This window comes from Protomyctophum bolini, assembly GCF_963924005.1.
Source record: "Protomyctophum bolini genome assembly, chromosome: 12".
NCBI lineage: Eukaryota > Metazoa > Chordata > Actinopteri > Myctophiformes > Myctophidae > Protomyctophum > Protomyctophum bolini.
This window is the reverse complement of record NC_137873.1, coordinates 38,451,326-38,474,691: the sequence shown is the minus strand read 5'-3', so window position 1 is coordinate 38,474,691 and position 23,366 is coordinate 38,451,326. Positions and strand designations below refer to the sequence as shown.

The 23,366-nt window shown below is 42.9% G+C and overlaps 2 protein-coding genes across 4 annotated transcripts in view; both read left to right on the top strand.

The window, feature by feature from the left end:
- Positions 1 to 1,738: 1,738 nt before the first annotated feature.
- LOC308324939 (pyroglutamyl-peptidase 1-like) lies at positions 1,739 to 5,964 on the top strand. 2 transcript variants are annotated; one of them, XM_080777282.1, is made up of 5 exons: positions 1,739 to 1,975; positions 2,445 to 2,497; positions 2,705 to 2,821; positions 3,219 to 3,454; positions 4,446 to 5,964. In XM_080777282.1, exons 1-5 carry the CDS (start codon positions 1,945 to 1,947, stop codon positions 4,669 to 4,671), a joined length of 663 nt encoding a protein of 220 aa, XP_080633408.1. In that variant the 5' UTR covers positions 1,739 to 1,944; the 3' UTR covers positions 4,672 to 5,964. The 2 variants fall into 2 exon arrangements, with proteins under 2 accessions (XP_080633408.1, XP_080633409.1); XM_080777283.1 differs by lacking the exon at positions 2,445 to 2,497 and having other exon boundaries at positions 1,739 to 1,980.
- Positions 5,965 to 6,569: 605 nt separating this feature from the next.
- Positions 6,570 to 23,366, top strand: part of LOC308325694 (regulator of nonsense transcripts 1-like) — a 36,050-nt gene continuing 19,253 nt past the window's right edge. The window contains exons 1-11 of one of the 2 annotated variants that reach the window (XM_080778322.1): positions 6,570 to 6,942; positions 7,539 to 7,678; positions 9,312 to 9,401; positions 11,177 to 11,344; positions 12,365 to 12,545; positions 18,578 to 18,739; positions 19,070 to 19,157; positions 19,447 to 19,545; positions 20,197 to 20,305; positions 20,890 to 21,049; positions 22,438 to 22,556. In XM_080778322.1, coding sequence (XP_080634448.1) covers positions 6,763 to 6,942; positions 7,539 to 7,678; positions 9,312 to 9,401; positions 11,177 to 11,344; positions 12,365 to 12,545; positions 18,578 to 18,739; positions 19,070 to 19,157; positions 19,447 to 19,545; positions 20,197 to 20,305; positions 20,890 to 21,049; positions 22,438 to 22,556 — 1,496 coding nt within the window. In that variant the 5' untranslated portion in view covers positions 6,570 to 6,762. Of the gene's footprint in view, positions 6,943 to 7,538; positions 7,679 to 9,311; positions 9,402 to 11,176; positions 11,345 to 12,364; positions 12,546 to 18,577; positions 18,758 to 19,069; positions 19,158 to 19,446; positions 19,546 to 20,196; positions 20,306 to 20,889; positions 21,050 to 22,437; positions 22,557 to 23,366 lie in introns of both variants that reach the window. The other variant, XM_080778321.1, reaches the window with a different exon arrangement.

Sequence of the window (23,366 nt, the reverse complement as noted above, 5' to 3'; positions counted from 1 at the left end):
TGGGTTTGTAACTCGGAGAGTGTACAAATGGAACCAAATGGACCCTTATGGGTTTGTAACTCGGAGAGTGTACAAATGGAACCAAATGGACCCTTATGGGTTTGTAACTCGGAGAGTGTACAAATGGAACCAAATGGACCCTTATGGGTTTGTAACTCGGAGAGTGTACAAATGGAACCACATGGACCCTTATGGGTCTGTGAGGAGAGACCGCGGAGCTGACGGACAGATCGGTGAACCAATCAGGGTGTGCGCAAATCTGAGCCGCGACCCTCCCATCTAGGCCAGAAAGGTCTAGCGTTAGCTCAGGCTATACTTCGACACTAACTCTGGGGCCACCGCCTCCACGAATGTGGACAAACCAAAATAATTGGTCATTAATTCTGACCTGAGATCAGATTCTAAAAATGTTCTTTGGTTTAAAAAAAAATAGCAGACCTACTCGGTGGCGCGCTATGAGCTTGTAGGTCAAAATGCGATGCAGTGCGGCGCGTTTTGAGCTTGTGGATCGGCTATTTTTGCTACGACAGTAATATGCACTGTGACCCTTTGGATTGATTGTGGAAATATAGTGGCCCTCTCGAGTGAGTGTGGAAATATAGTGGCCCTCTGGAGTGAGTGTGGAATTATAGTGGCCCTCTGGAGTGAGTGTGGAACTGTAGTGGCCCTCTGGAGTGAGTGTGGAACTGTAGTGGCCCTCTGGAGTGAGTGTGGAATTATAGTGGCCCTCTGGAGTGAGTGTGGAACTGTAGTGGCCCTCTGGAGTGAGTGTGGAAATATAGTGGCCCTCTGGAGTGAGTGTGGAAATATAGTGGCCCTCTGGAGTGAGTGTGGAATTATAGTGGCCCTCTGGAGTGAGTGTGGAACTGTAGTGGCCCTCTGGAGTGACTGTGGAAATATAGTGGCCGTCTCCATTGTCAAAGTTGCCTGCCCCATATTGTCCCAGCAGACTCACGCCATCTGGAGTTTGTCCCTTTCTGCCAATTAATCCTGCACTAAACAAACTGCCACTCTGGTGTAGGGATATATAGTGAAAATGCATTTTCTGTTTACTGTGCTGGAGGGGAGACAAAGCCGTATAGCTAAAGTAAATCACTTTATACCTTCACCTATCAATTTAAGGTAGTGTGATATAAATGTCTTGGCCATAACTGATGGCTATGAAGTAGCCTGCATGCATAAAGTGAATGGCAGATTGAGTGGCAAAGTGAATGTAATGTTGTTTAAAGTAATGCAATCAAATAGGTCAATTCTGTTTGGATGTATGGGCTGTCAATGCTAGAAAGTTTTTTTTTCCTCACACTCAGTATAGGCATTCCTGCATAACTTCCAGGTATGATGATGATGTCACATGCATTCTCTACTGAATTTATACATTAGAAGTCTATAGGAACGTGGAGTCATAATCATAAAGTCTGGCCAAGTAAGTATAGCTTACTTGCTTGAGTGTCATTCTCATTCCACTGATTCCAGTCGGGAAAATTGGTCTCTCCCTAGCCAAGAATATAGGCTACAATATGGCATTACTGGGCAAAAATATATAGTTCTAGGGCTCCATCTTGCACCACCCTTATTCTTTATCCCTAAAACTAATTTGCCATTTTTTACTACCGGTATTTAAAAAAAAACTTTATTTGAACTATTTTAAAAGGTTTTGTTTAAATAGTAAAAAATGGCAAATTAGTTTAGGGATAAGGGATAAGGGGTGGCGCAAGATATAGCAAAAGTCCTTAATGTATAAAGCACTGTATTTAGTGGCACTGCTGTCACAGCAGGTGGCAGTATAATCCGGCTGGGTGCCTTGTGTTGAGGTTGTGTTTTGTTTTCCAAGCCAAACCATAGAGGAAGAGCATGCAGGCTACTCGACAGTTTGAGTTTACAGTACGATATGATAAATATAGTTCAATAGATCTGTGAGAACTCCCATCAAAAAACCACCACACCATGGCATCTAAGAAGAAAGTGATAGTAACAGGTATGGTAAGCAGTTAAATTTGCAATTTGTAACGAAATGTCAGTTATCTAACAAATGATATAATAGCCTGCCACCACAGTTGTATCTACTATGAGTTCCACTTGTGATCATAGCCATGATGAGATATCGAACCGTAAATGTGTAATAATGATTTGCTATATTGAACCCGGGCAATGTGACAGTTAACAAAATATATCTTAACTTCAATGTTGTTGCCAGGACAAGGAAGTATTTGTGTTATCTGGTTTTGACAAAATAAAGGTGTCTTGTCATGTGCTGACATTGACTTGGTAGTGCTAAAATCAATGATTAACTTGATCCAATCCAATAACCTTTAGACTTTGAATGTAGAGGGTTTTTTTGTTTGTGTGAAAGAGCAGGCGCCAGTTCTGCTCATAAAAGATAAACAACAGCAGCTGCTATCTATATAATTATTGTCAGTTGTTGACACTCGGTTTGTTGATGGCAGGGTTTGAGCCTTTTGGAGAGCACAAAATAAACTCCAGTTGGACGGCAGTTCAGGTAATCATAAATCATTGATCTATTCATTGTTCCTATATTTAAGGAGTGGGGTGTATAGGGAAATATTTAATCAGATCCCCCCCCCCCCCCCTCCCCCTGAATTTGGCAAGTATTATGTCCCAGGTGTCTATAAAACATAACAATATTCAAAACCAGCATCAAATGATTGTAGGCCTAGCTAATGTTTTTCTCTTGATTCCTGTACAGGAACTAGAGCGGCTGGGGCTAGGGGACGGAGTAGATCTTCAAGTATGTGAAGTGCCTGTTGAATACCAAGCTGTTCAGAGTTTAGTCCCATCATTATGGAAACAGCACCAACCACAGGTACGGTATGTCTTCTAAATGTCTTCTAAATCATGACAGTTTTCTGAAAGACCCCCCCCCCCCCCCCCGAAACAAAGATTTGATCTAAAACGCCCTGAAAGAATATATATTCAAAGGTTTGCGCCACATTTTCACGATCTTTCAAAAATAGCAGATCTACAAGCTCGTAGCGCCACTCGGTGCCGCGCTACGAGCTTGTAGATCTGCTATTTTTCAATAGCTAAAGTAGAACATAATGCTTAAAACACCAAAAAGGGTTCCCGTCCTGAATGGGTTAAGCTAATACTGTATACATATTATGTAACATCGTTATACATATTTTCTGATGACAAATATCAATCGATTAATATTAAAAAATATATATTTAAAAAAATATGTTCTATGTTCTGGTCTCCAGCTTGTGGTCCACGTGGGCGTCTCTGGAGTAGCCACAACGGTCACCCTGGAGCAGTGTGGACACAACCAGGGCTACAAGCGGGTGGACAACTGCAGCTTCTGCCCCGCCTCCCAGCGCTGCGTGGAGCACGGCCCCGACTGCCTGGACTCGGCGCTGGACATGCGCGAGGTCTGCAAGAGAGTGAACGGCGCCGCGGGCCTTGGGGTGGCCGTGTCTGTGTCCAAGGATGCTGGAAGGTCGGTCAGTGATGTTGCACTGCAGTGTGACACCCGTTAAATAACATAACCCCAAACTCCAAAATCGAAAGAGTTTTAAGGTGTGTTTCACGTTCATCTCTGTCCGAGCTGTCATTTGTCGCCCCCTTTGTTGTCCCTTTTGACAGAGTCTAGACTAGTGATGACATTCGCCAAAACATGCACAAAAGAAAAACAATATACGTAGCCCTAATACAGCACTGTCTTCAAATCATGTAGAGTTGCCAAACACTCCAGCATGCTGGATTAGAGAATAACCTGTTTTGGGTGATTTAATTTGGGACATCCATACTCATTTTAATATGAAATATGTCATCATAAGTGTGTGTGGGCGCTCTCCAATCTCCATCTCATGCGGATTGTCACATGGCACACACAGGTACGTACCTGTGTTGTGACAGACGTGATTAAATCACTTTACAAAACCTAATTTCTCAGTTTAATCCCCAGTCTTTAACACCCCAGTTTGCATAATACATGCAGGCTATATCTGCACAAAATGTACATGCTAAGGGCACCTTTGTACATTAGTTCTTACGGGGAGAACAAAAGCCCAGAGAAAACAATGAACTGAAAGTGAAATGCCTGCAACCTTTGACCCCGTTAAATGTCTGAGACATAACAAAAAAAAAAGGAACTGTTGTTCCCTTTTACACCAGACAATTGAGATATTTGGTAATCGTATAAATTTTGATGTGTTGCACTGCTGTCTCATTAAGGTCACATTACGCACCACTATTGAGCCTTGCCTGATTTTCCTTTTTTTCAAGCTACTTGAAAGCGAGATCAAATAGCTGTGAAATATAAATATAGAAATAGGCGTATCCTATTCCCATAATAACCTCACCCACCACAAACAAGCCTTTTGTTGTTCTGTGGAATGGAAACACAAGCCAAGATTATATAATAATAACGTAACACACCTTTTGCCATCTTTTTTTCTTCTTCTTTTTTTTTTGCCTCCTCCCTGCAGGTATCTATGTGATTACACCTACTACACGTCTCTGTTCCTGGGAAAGGGCCGGGCTGCCTTTGTCCATGTCCCTCCGCTGGGGAAACCGTACAGCAGCCAGGACCTGGGCAGGGCCCTGCGGGCCATCGTGTTGGAAATGCTGGAGCTGTTGAGACACACTGAGGAGGAGGAGGAGGAGGAGCACAACCACTGTGACCACTGCCATCATCACAACCACTCATCATAGACTTAGTCACTTAGTTGACCAACAGACTAGTGCACAGTCCCAAGATGCAACGCTGAATGCAACGCTGCAACGCGACGCGTTGTGAGCTTGTAGATCGGCTATTTTCAGCAGGTGTAAAATCAGCCATTGCGATGGCACCAAGGCCCGCCAAAATACATTGTAGTCGACTAAATCAACTGTAGATTTAGTGGACTAAAATCTTATAACATTTAGTCGACTAAAACTAGACTAACACTAAAACATTCCCAAGAGACTATGACTAAAATTCAAATAGAAATTTGCTGCCAAAAACAACACTGGTGATGAACCAGGTGGTGGTCCTGAGGCCACTTTGAGTTCCTGACCTGAATGAATGAAGCTGAATTATCAATACCACCAAAATCTCAGCCACTCCAGACTCCAGAGCCATAGAGTAAGATAGAGTTGCGAAAACTCCGTTCACTTCATGGGGCTTCAGTCCTCTCCTACATAGACTTCTATTGAGAATGGGGGCAACAAATACTGACAAGTCCTGGACCGGAAGTAGGCAGAAATGCATTGAACCCATAGACTGTAAAAAATATGGACAAAGCGTTCCCCGGGTCTAACATGAACGTAAAATGTCAGCCCAATGGTAAATCCGCCTATGACTGCACGAGATGGTCATTTCATCAGGTCACCATTACCAATAACACCGCTGTGCTCGAGTGACCGAGTGTGAATGAGTGGCCGAGATTTTGGGGTATTGGAATTTTGACGTGATGATGACTCACTCCATGATCTTTTCATCCATTCCTTGGATCCAGACTGAAAAAAAACTGATATACTTATATATTTAGCAATGTTAGTAAACACCAATAATATGAACACTTTATCATATAAATATTTCACTAAATTACTGTGTTTTCATTCTGGTACTGAATATTGTGACGTGAGGAGGGAATTATTCACTAATTTAACTAGTAACACACTATGAATAAAGTGTGACACTTTACAGTTACAGCACATTTAATTTGTTGTTTTGGTGCGTTGAATCACATCCGTCCCCAATAGCAGCTTTGAGCTGCGCTGGGTTTGTTCACTATTCCACTGTTCTCCTCTCTTTTTCCTTGTATTGTTGTTTGTTCCAGAGGGATGTGACGAGTTTTGAAAATGTCAGAATCTAAACGTTTTTGAAAGATCAACACTTATATAATCATGTTTCAATCTCAGGGAATGTATTGCGTGTGCAATCAGTTTGTGTTGATCGATTCCATATTTGTCGTCTATATACAAAGTGCTCAAAGCTATATTAAAGATGTGATTAAATCACTTTACAAAACCTACATTTCTCAGTTTAATCCCCACTCTTTAACACCCCAGTTTGCATAATAAATGCATGGCTATCTGCACAAAATGTGTTTCCATTGACCTGTCATATTGGTGGACTGTGATACTGTACATTAGAGTAGCGGTACACAAACGGTCTTCGTGTGTGTCATCATTATTATTTTACAATGGCGCATTATTATTGCAATATATACAGTAACTACATATATACAAAAAGTTATGAATTCTACTTTTTATTTACTGTATCAGACACATCAGTAGGCTACTTTATGTACAATATGTGCATTCATTTCCCAATAGAGAGGCAACTTATATACACAAAACAAGAGTTTAAGGATAATTAATTACCAATTGACATTTTATTTAGGTCGTCCTCAGCTGTCCTGTTATTTTGCTGTTATACTTACTTATTACTTACTTATTGTGAAAATATGTGATTATTATACATGAGACATATGTCGGTAACAAATAATAAATAAAGGCTTTTTATTTATTTATTGTAAACGTCACACGGACACGCCCCTAAACGTGCTTCCTCCTTGCATTAGATATGCGGAGCAAGATGTTACGTCATCATTTCGAGTGGGAGACAGTCGAGTATCTCGCGCTCTTGCTTGTGTTGTCAAGCCTCCATATTCATTTGTACTGGTGGTTATTATTCGCTTAAATATCTCCCCCCCCCTTAAAGACTTTACATCTCGGCTGCAACAGACACTTTCCCCGAAAAGGAACCCTCTCTCCTGGACTCTAAAAGCAGCCAGTCCGTCTGGCTTTTGGGTTAAAATGAGCGTTGAGGCGTACGGGCCGAGCTCGCAGACTCTGACGTTCCTGGACACGGAGGAAGCGGAGCTCCTGGGAGGAGGAGCGGACACGCAGGGCTCCGAGTACGACTTCACGGACTTCACCCTGCCCAGCCAGACGCAGACGCAGGGTGGCCAGACACAGAGCCAGCTGGACGGACAGGTCGGCACTGGCACTAGCGCGTTGTTCTTCTTCTCGCCCAGTCAACCAGCCATGAACCGCCCCGGAATAACTGTCTGTGTGTGTTGTGTTGTTGTGCATGGCCAGGCTGGCTGGGGCAGCTGGCTGGCTGGCTGGCGGGCAGCTAGCTATACATACACTGCTAATATTGGCTAGCATGCTAGCTAACTAGCTCTTTCGGTTAGCATGGCCGTACTAGTGTTGACATGTTTTTTCCATAAGATAATACTGTAATGTGTGATTTGGCTTATATCGGTGCCAGCAAAAATAATTTATTTATGTTTATTCAACTTTCAGCATGATCACAGGTTTTAAAACACATATGTGCCATTAAAAACACTGAATTATTTTATAAAAATAAAAATATAAAACTTCAAATCTAAAATGCCAATTGTGCATGAAAGTCAAAGCGATATCATTATGCCTGGCTGTTTGTGTGCACCTGCAACTCATGATCTGTCACCAGGTCAACATGTGTACTGCACTGCTGCCCCCCCCCCCCCCCCCATCATGTTGACGTTAGACTGCGCTGCAGTTTGTTTAAATGTATTCAACAGCACAACTGTCGTTGTCTTCAGGTGAACGGACCCGAGGGTGTGCTGCAGAACGGTGGAGACGATCCCGTGGTCAAAGCCAGTCAGCTGCTGGCTGAGTTAAACTTTGAGGAAGACGAGGAGGACACTTATTACACCAAGGACCTCCCTGTGCATGCCTGCAGGTGAGAGGACAGGTGTAGTTGCTGTCACATTATGTCTTCGTATTTTTGTGAATTTAGCTTGAATTAAATTGTGTTATGTTTTAAACTGAGGTGAAATTCATATGAGACACAATAGCTATTAACAATATTAGGCAAATAGACTACACAACAATAACAAGTACAAGTTATGATCTGAATCTGATATATATATATTTTTTAAAACATTCCCTTTCGCTACTATAGGTGGGATCGTGAGGCTAGTGCCAGTCAGAGCCATATAGTAAGACAGAGTTATGACATTGAGGGGGAAGAAAACAGAGCTTGAGCGCTGTTCATACAGCCTGGGGGCGGCACAAATATCAGCAACATGATTGACAAATGTTCAAAGTATTGTGCAGTGACACCTAAGGTCTCTGTAATGTTTATGCTGTACTATTACTAAAATAAAGGGATTTAAGATAATTTTAGCTTGGCTGTTGCCTGAGTCCAGTGCATTCTGCCAACTTCCGGTCCAGGACATTGTCACTCTTCGCAATGCACTTCGCCAATAGAAGTCTTGTGTATAAGAGCCGCCATTGGACTGGCCCCATGAAGTGAACGGAGTTGTTGTAACTCTGTCTTACTCTATGGCTCTAGTCTGGTGCCAGTGTAATGCGCGAAAAAAACGCGGAAGAAGAGACCACTTCCGCCCGACCCGGAACTGATAGCCCTCCATATTTGAGCCAAATCTTCATTTTAGGCTGTATATGATTGTATCAACGTGCGATGTATTAACTTTCTTAGTGTGATCAAGGATCAAGCAGTTTGTCTCATTTTGAGGAGTATTAAAAATAAGATATATATATATATATATAAATAATAATAAAATATATATACATTATTTTTAATGCTCGATTCATGCTTATTAATCAAATCTCGTAATCTGGTGAATGGCACAGTTGGATACAATAGCTATTCAAGAGATTGTCTCTTTCTGACACAGATTGGGTTAAACGGCAAGCGACTCGGGGCATGTATGCTGTCTTTGGTGACTGAATTTCTCTCAAGGGATCAATAAAGGTCTTATCTGGTCTGATCTTATCTCCATGTCAGCTGTAATTCGCAAATGCTTCCCTAGACAGCCCTCTTTTGTGAGATAGAAAAGTCCTATCTGATTGTATTTAATGACGACAATAATGTAACAATATTGCACCTCTACGGACGCACTGTTATGTTATGAGCAACTTTCTGTGTTGAATTCTGCATTTGTACGTGTGCTCATCATTATTGCCAGCTTATGAGCCAAACAAGTTGTTTTTGGGAACACATAATAATAATAATAATAATATCTGGAATTTATATAGCGCTTTTCTAAGTACTCAAATCGCTTTACAAGTGCTGGGGGCCAGGGGAGAGGACAGGAAAAAGACGAAAAACAACGAAAAACAATTAAAAGCAATATAAGAAATAACGAGTTCAAATCAAACCCACCTACTGTATGTAACTTTGAGCACCAGTATGACTATTAGTACCAGTAGGGGTGCTGTTGTGCCAGAAACCGAGAGAGAGATAGTGCTGCACTGTTGCCTGCTAATGAGAGAGAGAGGAGGAGGAGGGGGGAAGAGAGAGGAGTTGCAACACTCAGTTCACACGGGTGTGATTTTTTCTTTCACAGCTACTGTGGCATCCATGATCCGGCTTGTGTCGTCTATTGCAACACCAGCAAGAAGTGGTTTTGTAATGGCCGTGGGAATACGTCTGGCAGGTAAGTTTTAATAACAAAGTAGATTTAAAAAGACATCCTTCTGTGTAGTTTACCTAGCTAAACACATTTGTTTTTTTTACCAATTTGTTGGTAAAAAGTCAAAATCTAGTACAACATACACATCAACCCAATCACTTTTATGTCACATTGACATAAAAGTGTGGCCATGAAGCTTATCACAATGATTAAAGCAATACAAATAAAAGCGTGTCTGCATGTTTGCCTGTTTGCAAACGGACTGTATGGACAGGAGCGCATTTTGACATAAAATATGTTAAACGGCGCTAAGAAGAAGCGTTTCGGGGCACCGTGGCACAGTTGGTAGTGCTGTCGCCTCACAGCTAGAAGGTCCTGGGTTCGATTCCCGCTCGGGGCGCTGTGGGTGCTGGCGGCGTGTTTCCTCCTCCGTGTCATCAGTGCCCATACCCGAGGCGGGGTTGGCGAAAGGGCCTTTCTGTGTGGAGTTTGCATGTTCTCCCCGTGTCCCCTAGGGTAGGTACCCTCACAAAAAACATGCAGTAATCCTGGTCACTAAACTGCCTCCCCCTGGCCAGCCGGGGCGCCTGATGGAGGGGAAAGGAACTGGTTGGAATAACGTGTTCCTTCCACGCGCTACGTCCAACCAGGGAAACTCCCCCCTGTCAGGTGTAAAGGAGCAACTTGGACACTCAGGCATGAAGGAAGCATGAGTTCAAGTCCGTTGCTCTCCCCTTGTCCCCCATATATGGGGACTAGGTTGGCGGAGGGTGTGTAGAGCCCAGGATCACATTAGATAATTGACACGGGGGTGAAAAATGGGTTACAAAATCGTGGTATAAAATAAAAAATAAAAGAAGAAGCCTTTCACGCTCGTCTACATCATTATTGCGTTTAAATTTGAAGTTAGTCCTCAGCGCCATTATTTTACGTGTAATTGGGGGGTAACTCAACATTCGCTCAGTCAACAAAACTCACAAGTCGGCACAATTAGGATAATACTAGTTTCAGCATGACCAGACCAGTGGCGCTGTCGCCTGTTTATTGTAATGCTACAGTGTCCCTCCCCGATTCAGTCAGGTGACCCGGCCAAGTCTACTGACATCATGACCACGAATACAGAACCATTCGGAGAGGGTCCCCAATGGCCTGACAGGGGGGGGCCCCGTGGGCCTTTTCAGAAAGGTGTAAACAATCACACATGCTTAAGCAGCTCTTTTGAGTGGTGCAACCACTCCTACAACCAGCAATGTCCGTTTCAACCTATGTGTCTACCTACCTACAGTATGTGTCTACCTACCTATGTAATTTATGCCATGAGAGAGAGAGAGATTGTTACCGAGATCCGAGTAGAGCCGTCATTAAAAAAATTGACCCTTTACACGAGAATGCACATAATAAACGCTATAATGTCGCTAGGTGGTGGTAACGGGCTGCCAGATAGACCAGTCACCCACGTACAAGAAGAAGAACCAGGTGGCTCCCCCTTCACGCAACCCTATCAGGACTTTTCTTTTGAATGACGCTTCCCTCCGCTGTGGTCTGGTCTGCAGTTTCACTTCAATAGAAAGACAGAAAATATGTTAATAGAGCGTTTTTTTTGTCTGTTTCTTGTTAGTGTGCTGACACAATTTCCCCTAACTCTCCCCCCTGCTCCTGACAACTGAGCATGGGTTAAATGCCAAGGACGCAATTTCACCAAATGTGAAACTACACGGTGACAATTACCCCAAAGGAGTAAGGAGTGGGACCATATTTATTTTAATTATTATTCGGTGCTCTCTTCATTTCTGTCACAGCCACATTGTGAACCATCTGGTCAGAGCCAAGTCCAAGGAGGTGACCCTGCACAAGGACGGTCCTCTAGGGGAGACGGTCCTGGAGTGTTACAACTGTGGCTGCCGTAACGTCTTCCTGTTGGGATTCATCCCTGCCAAGGCGGACTCTGTGGTGGTGTTGCTGTGCAGGTATGGGTGTGCTGTAACGCTGTCCTTTTTCTGTTCTCATTTTGACACGGGACAGATGGGTGGAGCGGGTAATTGCATAGCCGGGGCGGAGGCATGGATCTCCCAACTTCCATCGTTACCGACTCGGTGCTCTACAGCCAGGCACCGGTCTAGTCTGTCTATACATGCACCACGTCTCTGTGTGTATGGCTGTAATACACGTAACTCGAGAACCGTTCGCCCCGACCGCACTCCCCACAGTCGGTCGGATCCACGGTTGTCCAGAACCGCCACAAAAGGCCTCTGCCCGGGCTCTGGAAAGGGCCCCTGCCCGGGCTCTGGAAAGGGCCCCTGCCCAGGGTCCATATATGGAGCTGGCTCTATCTTCAACTTCCATTGTTACCGACACGGTGGTCTACAGCCAGGAACCAGTCTAGCTATTATAATTTAGTAACTAGTAAAGAAACTAATTACTTTTTCAGAGCAGTGACTTGCCCAATACTGGTTGTAACAAATTTCGGTTCGAGCCTGTCCGTTCAAGCCATGTCTTATTTGTTTTACTGGGAGAAAATGGAATTGCTTTTTATTTTCCCCCTGTATTGTTAAATATGTCCCCAATATGACTGATTTCTTAAAAAAAATATCCATGCAAAATTGTGATTAATACAAAACTTTGTCTCCCAGTAGTTAACTATTATAGCATATTAGTGTTGCTGTCAGGAAGAAACCTCATAACTCCATTTTTGAGGTTTTAGATAGGCATAAATCAGTGCTATTGAACACCCTTTGAGTCTGTGTGTTGTTTCGAAAATATTGAACCAATAGAAAGTAGTAAAAAGTGCCTTGGACAAAACCTCTTAACTCCATTGGACCCTCAACATGTCTTCTAAAGCAACTAACTCCACCACCTCTCCCCCTCTCATGGAAGTAATTGACAATATATAAAGTTACAACACCAACTTTGATGAGGCTGTATTGCTTTGTTTTAAAAAATATAAGGTTTTCTTAACTCCTATACGTTTGTCTGGGTGAACCCAACAGGCAGCCGTGTGCCAGCCAAAGCAGCCTGAAGGACATCAACTGGGACAGCTCCCAATGGCAGCCCCTCATCCAGGACCGCTGCTTCCTCTCTTGGTTGGTGAAGATCCCGTCGGAGCAGGAGCAGCTCAGGGCCCGTCAGATCACAGCCCAGCAGATCAACAAGTTGGAGGAGCTCTGGAAGGTGACTTTCATCTCCACTGTTTTCAACATGGCCTCACGTTGTTGTAATGCTCATTAGTTGGATTCACTTTTTACCTCCTTAAGCCATTCTGACCTGAGATCAGATTCTAAAAATGTCTTCTACATCCTGACAGTTTTCTGAAAACAGTATGTCAGTCGGTTTTTTTCCAAAAATAGCAGACCTACAAGCTCGTAGCGCGCCACAAGCTTGTAGATCTGCTATTTTTCAATAGCTAAAGCATAACATAATGCTAACACCAAAAGGGAATGGATTAAGCCCACTCCAGTCCACACCAATGATTGGCCATGCAACTCTTTGCAACATGCGAATACTTGCAACCATTATCCCCAATGGCAGTTTCAAGGTGTTGCATTGGTGCGGTTGAGCTCTGAACTGATTATTTGCAAGGAGTTACGACTAGTTTCATTGGTGTGATTTAACCTTAAGGGTGGCTATGTTGTTTGGCAATTCTCGTCACTTCACTCCCAAGCAAGATACTTTGAAAATGACTCACTGGATTGCCATATGGCCACTCCAGAACTATATAATTTGCTGTGCACGATCGTGCTCCTCTCAGGGTGACTCCTTATTGATCTTATCAAGCTGTTTTACTGTTGCCACCAATAGACAGAGTTTTCAAATTGTACACAAGACGTACCCAAATCTAACGGGCCAGATTGCCATGACACTTTCTGTGTTCATTCATGTTCCCTGGAAGATGGCCCTATTGATTTAGATTTTGGTGGCCCAAATCTCAACTGTATGTGTATTAACCTGGCGCAGTTATTTCATACTTGTGCAATTGAAGGTCATACGTGCAAAAGGTCCTAATTGTGTGAAGCATGCCCAAGTGAAAGAGTGCCTACTCCTAGTGAAATAGTGTGATGGTCCGTACCTAGAAGGGTCTGGGACTATCCCTGGGTAGAAGACTGTTGGCATTGTGTCATTATGACAGGATAGACTTGCTGTCTGGCTGTGCATATAATTTGATTATATAGACTTGCCTCCTCAATTAGTCGGGGGATATTATCAGAATAATGTCAAATCTGGGAATACATTTCTTTCCACGAATTTTCTTCACCAATGTCTTTGTAAAGGTGTCTACTAAACTAACCACATTGGTTTCTATTCAACCACGCCTAGGGCAATGTTTGACAGCTCCTGACATTTGGGTTACCATCAACAACCAATATAAGGAAAAATGTTCTAAATTTCATTATGCTTTATGCCATAGCCCATGACGGCCACAAATGTGATGAGGTCAGCACATTTGGGCACATTTGGGTAAGTGGCTGTAATGGCTATGGCCGAATTTAGCCCAAGGAGACGTTTTCGTGCAAAACTAATGCTTGGAATGGGTTTAGAATCATGACAACCCCCTAGTTTGATACGTCACATGCTACTTACAGTAAAGCATAATGAAATTTAGAACATTTTGCCATTATATTGGTTGTTGATGGTACCCCAACTTTCAGCAGCTGTCAAGAACTTCCCTATACTAGGCTGGTTGAATAGAAAGCAATGTGGGATACGTTAGGAGACACCCTTACAAACACATTGGTGAAGAAAAGTCTTGGTAAGAAATGTATTCCCAGATTTTATTAACCCATTCTGAACGGGAACCCATTTTGGTGTTGGCATCATGTTATGCTTTAGCTATTGAAAAATAGCAGATCTACAAGCTCATAGCGCGCCACCGAGTGGCGCGCTACGAGCTTGTAGGTCTGCTATTTTTTGAAAAATCGAAGGACGACTGACATTTTTAGAATCTGATCTCAGGTCAGAATGGGTTCATCAGACCAGTATGTGTCCAGTGGAAACCTCGTTATGAATCTGATCTCAGGTCAGAATGGGTTAATATCCCCTGACTAATGTGAAAGAGTGACGCGTGTTTGGACGAGTGCAAATTGAACAGCAGGTCCTATGCTTTACTTTCAGAATGAGTGATTTAGAAGAAAATGATGCATGATAGTGAAGAAAAGCTGGATGCAGAGAATAAGTGCAGTTGGTCATGGCTGAAATTGGAGGTTGAGATTGAACAAGCGTCTACATTTCCGGTGCCGGACATTAGCTGTGCACGCACGCACGCACGCACGCACGCACGCACGCACGCACGCACGCACGGACGGACGGAGTGCAAAACATACTCTACTTCGCCCTGGTGGAGACAATTATTGACCAAGTTATTCATTAGGTTTATTTTTAAATTATTGACTTAATGACTTTCACGTTCAAATATTTGTCATAGATCAAGTGGTCATGTGACTGAAAAGGTCGACCCTTTATCTATCTATCTCTATGGGATGTGAAAATACATTGAGGTCATGCACTGTTCATTCTGCCACAAAGACATCAGCTATGCAAACAAGGGTAGGCCAGCCATGCTTTGCTGGCACATAAAATAAAATAAAATAAAAACGACATGCACAGAAAGATAGTTTAGATATGCATTGATGAATTGGCTGACTTTGTTCACTCCATGCCTTTCCTCTAGTGTTAATTTTGGTCAAAGTTTCAGTTACTAGTGTTGTACTTTTTTTTAGACTAGTACTGTAGATTTGCGGGAGTCAACTAATGTTATTAACCCATTCTGGGCGGGAGCCCCTTTTGGTGTTTAACCCATTCTGACCTGAGATCAGATTCATACGAGGTTTCCACTGGACACACCACTGGTCTGATTAACCCATTCTGACCTGAGATCAGATTCTAAAAATGTCAGTCGTTCTTCGATTTAAAAAAAATAGCAGACCTACAAGCTCGTAGCGCGCCACTCGGTGGCGCGCTATGAGCTTGTAGATCTGCTATTTTTCAATAGCTAAAGCATAACATGATGCCAACACCAAAATGGGTGCCCGGTCAGAATGGGTTAACCCATTTAGACCTGAGGACGATTCTACAAATGCCTGTTGATGACAGTTTTCTGAAAAACCCATGTTTTCTATGTCAGTGGTTCTCAAACATCTTCATGTCAAAGACCCCCAGAAATATATGTATTTGGCCGCTGACCTCCCAGAATCAAAGATTTGAGTTAAAAATGCTCGCTCTGAAAGAATATAATATTCAAAGATTTGCACCACATTTTTACAATTTCCGCGGAGTTGCACCACTCGGTTCACACAGGTGTGATTTTTCAATAGCTATAAAGCATAACGGTGCTTAAAACACCAAAAGGGGTTCCCGCCCAGAATGGATTAAAGCATTATGTTATACTTTAGCTATTGAAAAATAGCCGATCTACAAGCTCACAGCGCGGCACAAAGTGCCGTGCTACCAGCTTGTAGGTCCGCTATTTATTTTTTAATTGTGAAAATGTGGCGCAAATCTTTTGAACATATATTCCTCCACAGCGAACGTTTTTAACTCAAATCTTCCGGGGGTCCCTCTCCCTGGAACAACATATTTTCAGACTGGGGTAGGCGGCCAATTACATATAATTGTTGGGGTCCTTGACATGAAATATTGAGCACCACTGATATAGAAACATGAGGTATTTCAGAAAACCGTCAGGATTTAGAAGAAAAAAAAAACTTCCCGACGTCAGGACTTTAACTTGTATAGTAGTGGCATGTGTAACACAATGCCATAAAGTGCTGCTACAGTACTGTATATCATGCTCATACACTGTCCACCCCTTATTAATCATGCTGGCTGGCTGAGCTGTGTTTTGTATGTCCTTGCCTAACCCCTTATACAGTATCTGTGTGTATATAATCAATGGCAATGCGCCCTTTATCTCACTAGTTTTGTGGATACAGTGTTTATCATTCCAACATTTGTCCCTACAAAGCTCTGGTCAATGTCCCTTTTTATCTAATTCAAGCCCTGCCTGTCCCTGGCTGACCCTGACTGTATCCGTAACCATGTCGAGTTAACACAGCTGCATTATAGCTGTATTGACAATATGTTCATGTTCAAATCTCAGTGCTTAATTTCTTCCGTAGCTCATTTAGGCCTCAAAATGTAATGTCAAGGACCCCCCCCCCAAAATATATATATGTAATTGGCTACCGACCCCCATCTGAAAACATGTTGTTCCAGGGACCCCCACAGGAGCAAAGATATGAGTTAAAAACGTAGCTCTGAAAAAAATATACAGTATGATCAAAGATTTGTGCCACATTTTCACGATTTTTCAAAAATAGCAGATCTACAACATGGGCGGCTGTGGCTCAGGAGATAGAGCAGGTCGTCCAATGATCCCTGGGTCGGCGGTTCGAATCCCGGCTCCTCCTGTCCACATGTCGAAGTGTCCTTGGGCAAGACACTGAACCCTACGTTGCCTCCAATGAGTTGGTCGGTGTGAGCTCGCCACCGTTGGTGTATGAATTTGGGAAGTGAGGACGCTGGCGTCGACTGTTCGCCGCTTTACCTCCCAATGTATGAATGAATGAACCATTGTAAAGCGCTTTGAGCACTTGGAAAAGCGCTATACAAATGCAATTCATTACAAGCTCGTAGCGCGGCACTCCGTCCACTGCCAGTGAAAACGTTCAACACACCCATCTTTTTAGAGTACATTGTGCTTCAGTATGTTGACAAGCTTCATGGAGATGCTAATTTTCCTTTCCAGCTCGATTTGGCACCTGCCCCACAGTGCCAAAACTACTAGTAGTAACTAACTGGTGTACTGCCCATGGCATTACTGTGCTTAACTGACCAGCCAACTGGCCTGACCTGAACCCCACAGAGAATCTAGGTTGTATTGTATAGGTGTGAGACAGTAGATTCAACAATACAAATTTACTTACGGCTGTTATCAAAGCAAACCTTGGCTTCCATAACACCTCAACAGTGAACAAAGGCTGATCACCTCCATGCCACGTCCCATTGATGAAATAATTCATTCAAAAGTAGCCCAGACCAAGTATTGACTGCATAAATTGATATACTTGACAGATGGTCGACATTTCTATTTTTTTTTTTAGTGGTCTTGTAAAATATTCTAATATTTTGAAATAGGATTTGTTGATTTTCATGAGATGTATGCCATAATCAAAAAGTTTTTAAATACACTTTATGCACAATGAATTGAGAATATATGAAAGTTTCACTTTTGGGAAGAAAATTAACTTTTACACAATATTCTTTAAAAAGAAAAAAGATGCTTTATAGTAGTTGGGATCCTTGACATGAAAAACTTGTGTTTAATGTTTTTTCTGAAAACTGACATGATTTAGAAGACATTTAGCGGCGATTCACATTATGGTCCCGGGTGTGCACTCGGGACCACTTGTGGTAGTGTGAATGATGCGTACCGTTCCCGGGAGCGGATCGCCCAAACTGTCCCCGGGACTGCATGGGGGGCGGGTCTCTGGACCGGATACGGATCGTTCCAATGTGAATGAATGCGTACCTAAAGAAGGAAGTGGCCTTTTTAATTTTTTTAACGTGACATAATCTCTAGCCGACGAGCCAAGCGTCAACAAAAAAGAAAACACACAGACGCTGTACGGCGTGTAACGCTAGCGCAACGCCGCCCGTCTCCTGTTGAGTCTGCGTATATGCACAGTGCGCGCTGATCTTATTCTGCGGACTACATGTGGCTCTTGGGCTTTGCTTGGCATAGTCTCCAAAGTAAAACAAAAATAATAAATAATGCTAAAGTAGAATTCATAGCAGACTAATCAAACACGGCACTGGAGCACAACACTGACTGACACAGTCGAATAGCAGGCAGGCTGACGGTGAAGTAGTGTAACGGCAAAGAGGCAATGCAATTCAGTGTGTCTGGATTTATTTGAGACCAATGTCGCAGAGTTGATGGTCAGTGTCCGTGCGCGCCAGCCATCAAGCACACCGCCACCTGGAGGATCAAAGTGTGTTATGCAAGTGTACCCGGGTGCGCTGTTGAATCTCGGGCAATGTGAATCATGGCCAGCGGGGGGGACCAGGCAACCGTATTCCGCGAACGGTTCGAATGAAACGGACTCGGTCCGTCTCAGTGTGAATCTATCGGTAGAATCTGGTCTCAGTCCTAATGGATTAAGTGTGTGTGTGTGTGTGTGTGTGTGTGTGTGTGTGTGTGTGTGTAGGAAAACCCCACAGCGACCCTGGAGGACCTGGAGAAGCCTGGCGTGGACGAAGAGCCCAACCATGTCCTGCTGCGCTACGAGGATGCCTACCAGTACCAGAACATCTTCGGACCGCTGGTCAAACTGGAGGCAGACTATGACAAGAAACTCAAAGAGTCTCAGGTCTGTACGACTGATATGGTAAGACTGGTTGAAAGAGCTTTCAAGTTATGAGCAGTTCCGTTATATATAGGCAGACAAGAAAAAGCAGATTGCTTAAATTACTTGATTCCCGTTACCTAAATTCTTGAGTTGAGATTTTTTGCAAATGGCATAAGTGACACTCTTGGGCGTGTCCACATAAAAACAAAACTTTAACAAATACTGTATACTTTTACAAAAATCACAGCACTCTTTAATTATATACACTGCAGGTATAGAAAGGCTTAACAGTATGAAAACGGACACTGGTTCCAAGTGGTTCATGTTTCTTTTTGTGTTTCCTTCAATCAGACTCAGGACAATATAACAGTGAGGTGGGACTTGGGGCTGAATAAAAAGCGGATTGCTTATTTCTCCCTCCCCAAGACGGACTCAGGTGGTAATTCCTAGTTTTTCTTCATCTTCGTGGTCATTGTCATCACCATGGTTTGTCTATCAGTGGCCTGCTGTGTCATTACGTTATGACAAATGTCTTTTTTACCGGAGTACACGGATTTATATTTTAACGTCAAAATAGTTTTGTGTGTGTGTGTTTCTGTGTGTGCCATTCACTTTAAGTTTTGTTATTCATGTTTTTTTCTTCTGGCATCTATATTCCATGGAGCAATTTGTATATTTCAGAACTCATGTGTCTACTCGGACACCATGCCCTCTCTCCTGTGTTGTAGATATGCGTTTGATGCAGGGAGATGAGATTTGCCTGAGGTACAAAGGAGACTTGGCCCCTCTCTGGAAAGGCATTGGACACGTCATCAAAGTCCCTGACAGTATCCTTGACTCTCATTCCTTGCTCACGTAACACAAGCTATCAACAGAATATTGTTGTTCTATTTGTGTAGTGTATTCGGGGCAAACATGTTTGTCAAAAGATTAGCTTCATGTAGCATTTTTATAATCTAAAACTGTGGTTCACCCATTTAGACCTAAGGACAATTCTACAAAATGTCTTCTAAATCACGACAGTTTTTTGAAAAACCCCCATGTTTCTATGTCAGTGGTACTCAAACATTTTCATGTCAAGGACCCCCGAAAATATATGTAATTGGCTGCTGACCCCCATCTGAAAATGTGTTGTTCGAGGGACCCCCCCAGAAGTAAAGATTTGAGTTAAAGACGTTGGCTCTGAAAGAATATGTATATTCAAAGCTTTGCACTACATTTTCATGATTTTCCAAAAATGGCAGACCTACAAGCTCGTACGAGCTTGTAGATCTGCTATTTTTCAATAGCTAAAGTGTAACATAATGCTTAAAACACCAAAAGGGGTTCCCGCCCCAAAAATGGGTTTAATCATTTTCTCCTCATTAATTAACATGTGTACTCCGTTTATTAGGAGGGGTGACACAGCGGTGTACAAACCGAATTGAAAGAATGTTTTTAGGATGCTACTGCATGTTGCCCTTGACTCTCTGTACCAGACTATGGTGACGAGATTGCCATAGAGCTCAGGAGCAGTGCTGGGGCTCCGGTGGAAGTCCCACATAACTTCCAGGTCGACTTTGTGTGGAAGTCTACTTCCTTTGACAGGTGTCTAATACTTAATAATATACATGAATGAATTATAAACCTTAATGGAAAACTTCTAGACTAGAGGGCTCTCTAAACTTTATTTGTAGTTGTTACATCCCCACCAAAGAGGTGAAGGTGTTATTTTGTTAGGTAATAGAAAGCCTTCTAGTCTGAAATTCTCGTTTAATGCCTATTTATTAGTCTTGTAAGCAAGTCATTCCAGGGCTGTAGTATTTAGCCTTATCATAATGCAGCTGTGTCAAGTTTTTTAATTGGGCATTTTCCAGAGTATAATTTGAGTTTAATTCCTAATCCTTGTTCCTTGTATTTCTTTCTTCTTTTTTTTTTTAACCTTGCAAAAGGCTGAGATACACTTTTTGTTCACAGCACACACACCTGACAAAAGACAATGAATATTTAATATTGACGACGATAGTTAAATCGAATCGTTTAAATCCCGAAGGTACATTCTGTAGTTGGCCCCTAATGGGGGTGTTTTAATATTTTCTAATATGGCCCCCTTTTGAAAAAAGCTCGGACACCCCCTGTCATAATGCATGCTCATCATCATCATCATCATCATCATGTGTGTCCACTATCAGGATGCAGAGTGCCCTGAAGACGTTCGCCGTAGACGAGACCTCCGTGTCGGGTTACATTTACCACAAGCTGCTGGGCCACGAGGTGGAGGACGTGATCATCAAATGTCAGCTGCCCAAACGCTTCACCGCCCAGGGCCTCCCTGACCTCAACCACTCCCAGGTGTGTCAAGTTATCATTAGCGATGCATCACAGAGATCATACTAGCAGCAGCCGGCGAATCTCAATCGCATGGAATCGGTGTTTATTTCGTCGACTACCTTTTTTTTTCCACTGACAAAACTAAATTAAAACTAAGCTATGACTAAAACTGAGACTAAATAAGAGATCCAGTATAAGCCATTTTGCATTTGGTTGTATGCTGAAAATAGCCGATCTACAAGCTCACAACGCGTCGCAGACTGCGACGCGTTGTGAGCTTGTAGATCGGCTATTTTCAGCAAGTGTAAAAACAGTCGTTACGACGGCATGAAGGCCCACCAAAATACATTTTAGTCGACTAAGTCAACTGTAGATTAAACTAGACTAAGCGCAGGGCTTAAAGTTCTCAGTCCTGAGGATTTCATAGGGGTCATTTAATGGCATCAGTGTAGATTTGCAAAGAAATCATTTTCAGTCTTGCGATTCTTTTTGGCTTCATGCCCTGCTAAACGCTAAAACACTAAAAAATAAAATCTAAAAATGATTTTTAGCGTGTAATCCACCGATACAGTAGCCGGGGCATGGATAATAATGGAAAGCTTTAACCAGTTCTGGGGCGAACATTCAGCAAGGATTTAACCCATTCTGACCTGAGATCAGATTCATACGAGGTTTCCACTGGACACACACTGGTCTGATGAACCCATTCTGACCTGAGATCAGATTCTAAAAATGTCAGTCGTTCTTCGAATTTTTCAAAAATAGCAGACCTACAAGCTCGTATTGCGCCACTCGGTGGCGCGATATGAGCTTGTAGATCTGCTATTTTTCAATAGGTAAAGCATAACATGATGCTAACACCAAAATGGGTGCCCGGTCAGAATGGGTTAAATATATTCATGATTCTCAATCCATTCCAAGCATTGGTTTTGCACAAAAAAAACACTCCTTGGCCTCAATTCGGCCAAGGAGTGTTTTGAGTTATATGTACAAGTGGATATTTGGCCGAATTTAGGCCAAGGAGTGTTCTGATGAAAAAGTATGATGACATTTTGCCTTATATTGGTTGGCTATGGTGTGGTATACAAAGATGGCCGTAACTTTTTGCGATATTTCCGGCAGGACAGACCTCTCATTCTGTGGACCTTAATGACCAAGTAAAAAGTATGTCATGACATCACAGGTCCTCTCAAATATATATATATATATATATGTTTCCTCCCAGGGTGTGCAAACTTTGTGCCTTTTTTTTTCTTTTTTAGAAAACAATGAGATGATTTTCAGATGACTCTTTATAGAGATATAGCCTCATTTCTTCTATCAAGGTGCCCCAGTTCTTTCACATTAGACTCCCCCCCACCAGCCCATTGTTGTGACGTAAATGCCGTTTGGTTCTTTCATCCTTGCAGGTGTACGCCGTGAAGACAGTGCTGCAGCGTCCCCTCAGTCTCATCCAGGGCCCTCCTGGCACAGGGAAGACCGTCACCTCTGCCACCGTGGTCTACCACCTCGCCAGACAGGGCAATGGGTAATGACTAATGGAGTTCTTCTGTGGTTTCTCCTCTGCTTTTCTGTAAGTGGGTCTGTGGTAAGGTGAGGGATAATCAATGACGGGACCCCATGCAATTCGTAGAACAATGCAGGGTGTTGAGGCCCAATTGGGAGATGCTGGAGTAACAATCTAGAAACGACTATACCAACTAGTAGGAATAGTCGAGTCTTTTGCACGCACGCACGCACGACACAACACTTTAAAATCCATGTTTTAATCAAGTTTGTAGCTAATGTTTACTTAATATTTACGTGTATTAATTTAGAACAGTGATGAGGCCTCCACATCAAAGGTTATCTAAAACTATTGCACACCCCAACTGATCAGAATTGTGTATTCTTGTGCATTTATTAAAATCAAATTCTTGGTGCTTTGGATTTGAATACTTTGGTAATAATCGCAACTATTTACTTCACACAGCTAAATGACTGGTCACCAAAGTTAAGGCAACAACATGTGTCTCTCCACTAGTCCAGTGCTGGTCTGTGCTCCCAGTAACAACATGTGTCTCTCCACTAGTCCAGTGCTGGTCTGTGCTCCCAGTAACAACATGTGTCTCTCCACTAGTCCAGTGCTGGTCTGTGCTCCCAGTAACATTGTAACAACATGTGTCTCTCCACTAGTCCAGTGCTGGTCTGTGCTCCCAGTAACATTGTAACAACATGTGTCTCTCCACTAGTCCAGTGCTGGTCTGTGCTCCCAGTAACATTGTAACAACATGTGTCTCTCCACTAGTCTAGTGCTGGTCTGTGCTCCCAGTAACATTGTAACAACATGTGTCTCTCC